The sequence below is a fragment of the Phyllostomus hastatus genome, unplaced genomic scaffold (assembly GCF_019186645.2).
Source record: "Phyllostomus hastatus isolate PE091 unplaced genomic scaffold, TTU_PhHast_1.1 phas_scaffold_177, whole genome shotgun sequence".
Lineage (NCBI taxonomy): Eukaryota > Metazoa > Chordata > Mammalia > Chiroptera > Phyllostomidae > Phyllostomus > Phyllostomus hastatus.
Window position 1 is genome coordinate 170,315 of NW_025334012.1, and position 4,289 is coordinate 174,603.

A 4,289-nucleotide genomic window follows, 5' to 3' on the forward strand; every position below is an offset into this window, starting at 1 on the left:
GAACTTGTGGTTTTGTAAATGAATTCAGATACAAGAGGATGTTATTTTGCATTGTTTCTGGGGGATAACGTTCCAAATTTGCAGCATTTCACAATGAGACCATTTTATGGTCAACTGAAAAGAGTTTAGTTGGAACACAGAAACCCCTGGACTTGAATCCTGGCTGTGCTAGTAACTGTGAGCATGATCAAGTTATAGGTCAAGCTGGTTCCCAGTTTTCTCATCTATAAAAGGGTTTTGAATTAGTTTGCAGGTTGCTGTGTACAAAACCTAAGGTAATGCGCACGAAAATTCTAACACCCAGCAGCCACTTCATGACGTGTTGTAGCTGCTATGATAGTTCGGCTTTGTCTCAAGCTTAGTGTTTGTACCACCTTTCTCAGGGCTGGATGGTGACATTTCCTTTCTGACTGGGTGAGGGGTGAGGAGCTCATTCGACTTTAGTTTTCCAGAATGATCGTGTTTTTGATAAACTTTGAAATCTAATCTATGTCTCTCTAATGTCTATCCCTTCCAGTGAAATTAGTTAGATGTAAACACAATCAGTTCTAATGTCCTTAAACATTAGTTGACAAAATGCCTGTTTGAAGAGTATCCTCAATGAAGTAGATGAACCTCACACATCTTGTCTATCATCCCTCCCGTTCCCTACAGTGAGGAAGCTATTTGCTCTAATGGAACATAATTCAGATTAAAATATACCTTCATTCATAAACCACTACCTTGCCCTACAGATAAACTCAGAGAAATCGAGAGTTATGAGAATATTATTATGCTCACAATTATCAGAAGAATGTAAGCAAATATGTTGTTCTTTTACTGTTCTGCTTAGAGTCAAAATACAATGACAGAAATGTATTTTAAAGTTCTATCTTTTTAAGAGTCTTGATACCATAAAATATTGGGTCTCACTGGATATAATCTCATGAGAAAGCTATTTAAATATATCTTAAGTACCATATTGAAAAGCACATGTATAACTAAAAGAAGAATACTTAGCTTCTGGTCTGGTGATCAGTCACTGCACAAGGCTTTGAAGAAAAACTAATTCCATAACTCCCTCTTCACAAGTTGTAGTTAAATGAAATTTGGAAGCCATGTTTTATATGGATGTATCCTCACATAAAATAAACACACTTCAATATGCATTGTAATGCATCTCATAAATAAGCACTCCGGAATCACACCATGTTCATGTTGTTGAACAAGATATGCCTGAAAATTTGATGAATCTTAGTGATTCTCCAGTTTGGGGAAATAAGGTAACTTTTTCAAGGTTAAACTGTCACTAGATGCTAATCGGAAATTTTTAATACAAGGTTTTAGACTACAAACATAATGTTCTTAATCTTACACAATTGCATCATCTCAGACACATCATTAAGTAAAGGTTAGAGCTGTGCTATTGCTGAAATTTCTCCTGTGTGTAACAGTCAATGTGTATTTTGTAATGGATACCTTTTGTAGACTACACATTGATACATTTTCTAAAGTTGCTTGCACACTTTTTGTTGTTTTCACTGTGCTTCTTCTGATCTGCCTAATGCCTGTTTTGTCCCTGAATCTGTCCGGGCAAACATGGGTGAAAGAGAGGGAGGGAACAAGAAATTTTGTTAAACAGCAATAAATTTGTTGTAATGCCCAAATAATACACTAATACATAATTATATTATTCATTAATTTTATCTTACTTTGTTAATCTATTCAAAGTAAACTGCAAATTACTATAAGACATCTGTGTGTTTGTGTTCTCAAGAGTATAGTTGTCTGTATTTACACAGAAGTTGAAATTTAGTTTAATTGTATTTTTTTACTTTAGAATCTCTAAGGATTAAATGAGCATTTTGTGTAGGGGGGGCAGCGATTTGTATCCCCACATTTAAAAAGCTATTTAGTCTTCCATTTAAAGTATTTCACATGGATATGGGAAGACCTTTCTGGAAAATAAAAATATGCAGATTGTCTCATTTTCTTCTTGATGAGTGAGCATTGACAAAAATGAGTGTTCCCGGTCACATGTGTAAGTCACTGGTATGTCCCTGGGCCCATACACTGCGGTTTTTCACTCCTTCCATGTGTGACACGCTGAAGGGAAACAAGAGCCACACTCCCGAAATCTTGCTCCTAGATGTGGTAGATGCTGCCTTTCATTGTGTTTAAACTGTGAAGAATTCAGCCCAGGTACAGGTACGCTTCCCTTTTTTTATGTACTGTCTTCTTTTTCACATTTTGCTGAATGAGAAATGGTGTAGAGGCAAAGAGAAACATGCTAGAAATAAAACACTACCTTGTGGCTCTTGTTGTAATTTTGCTTTTATAACACTAGCTTTTATAAATGTTATAAGCTATTATTGGGTAGTTTTTGCTTTATAATAATTTTAGTGACTCCTTAAGAAACTGTAATATATTGAATCTGTCATGATTTATTTGTGACATACAGAAGTCTTAAAAGTGCACCCAAGCATTTTACAAGACCAGTGAGTATATCAATAGAAAAATACCGTACAGTGGCATTAACTTAAATGAGAAAACTATTGACAATATAATACACCGTGCAGTCCTAAATGCACAACTTGGTGATAGGTGTACCAGGAAAGAAAACTGAACAACCAAACCAAACCAACGTTCTATTATGACTTGTGTACAAGGTGCCTCCCCCACTGTCAGGAAATACTAGTGGAATGGATTCCAGTCAAAAGAAGATATACATGGTTTGGCGGGAAAAGGCTGGCCCAACATGACAAGTTGAAGTGTAAGTCTAATGTAGCTTATTTTCTAGTCATCTGTGAATAATCCAAAATAATTTTACATTTTTCTCATTTAAATACAATTCCATTTTATACACAATCTTGTCATATAAATGCAATTGCTTTCCTTTTAACAATTGTAAATGGTAAGGAAAGGCATCTCACACACAATGTAGGAAATCTACAATTCGTATTCAGATGTATCCTTTCTATTAGAATTTTGGATTAAAACTTCTGTATTTGTTCATCTTTGTGAATGTTAAAATGATGGGATATGAAACTAGGTGAAAGTAAATTTGAAAGAAAATAAATTGGATATTAAAGCACATAGGTTGAGATTTTTAAAAATATGACTAATTTAGCCAATCATTTAACCAAAATTTCTTTAATTTAACAGGGAAATGCATTCATTGTCCCCAGCTTCTTCATCACTGGTAATTCCCTCACCACCAAGGATTTTGTAAGCCCTTAAGAAAAAATTCAAGGGGATAAAATACAGTAGATGTTATTTTTAACAATACTGCTTTAAAAGCTATAAATAAAAATAAAATGTCACAGTTGACTTCAAATTTTGATTTACACAAGATTCAGATTAAAAATGTGACTGAAATCACTATGTTTATATTGACAGGATTCACAGGTAGCTTTGAGGTGCAAGTCCTTCTGTTTTTACTATTTCTGGCTATCTATCTTTTCACTCTGATAGGAAATTTGGGAATGGTCATATTGGTCACTATGGACTCTCGGCTGCACAACCCTATGTACTATTTTCTGAGTGTGTTGTCCATTTTGGATGCCTGTTATTCTTCAGTTGTTACACCCAAAATGTTGGTCAATTTCCTGAATGAAAACAAAGCCATTTCTTATTTTGGGTGTACAGCGCAAATGTTTTTCCTTGTTACATTTGGGACCACCGAGTGCTTCCTCTTGGCTGCAATGGCTTATGATCGCTATGTGGCAATCTACAACCCTCTCCTGTATACAGTTAGCATGTCACCCAGCATCTATGTGTCACTCATCATTGCTTCCTACATCGGAGGCATTCTGCATGCCTCTATACACACAGCGGCCACATTTAGGCTACCCTTCTGTGCCTCCAATGAAATCAGACATGTGTTTTGTGACATCCCTCCTCTCCTTGCTATTGCGTGTTCTGACACTCACACAAACCAGCTTCTACTCTTCTACTTGGTGGGCTCCATTGAGATTGTCACTATCCTGATTGTCCTGATCTCCTATGGTTTAATTCTGTTGGCCATTCTGAGGATGCGTTCTGCTGAGGGGCGGAAAAAAGTCTTTTCTACATGTGGCTCTCACCTAACTGGAGTGTCAATTTATCATGGAACTATCCTCTTCATGTATGTGAGACCAAGCTCCAGCTATGCTTTGGACCATAACATGATAGTGTCAACATTTTACACCATTGTGATTCCCATGCTGAATCCCCTCATCTACAGTCTGAGGAACAAAGACGTGAAAGAGGCAATGAAAAGAGTGTTTGGGAAAAATGGGTTTTTCAATAAAGTATCTTTTTACACTTAA

The 4,289-nt window shown here is 36.1% G+C and overlaps 1 protein-coding gene across 1 annotated transcript; it reads left to right on the plus strand.

Moving 5' to 3' along the window:
• The first annotated feature begins 3,296 nt into the window (after positions 1–3,296).
• Positions 3,297–4,289, plus strand: LOC123831495 (olfactory receptor 1094-like). The gene has a single exon (XM_045858377.1). The coding sequence runs from the start codon at positions 3,297–3,299 to the stop codon at positions 4,287–4,289; it is 993 nt and encodes a 330-aa protein (XP_045714333.1).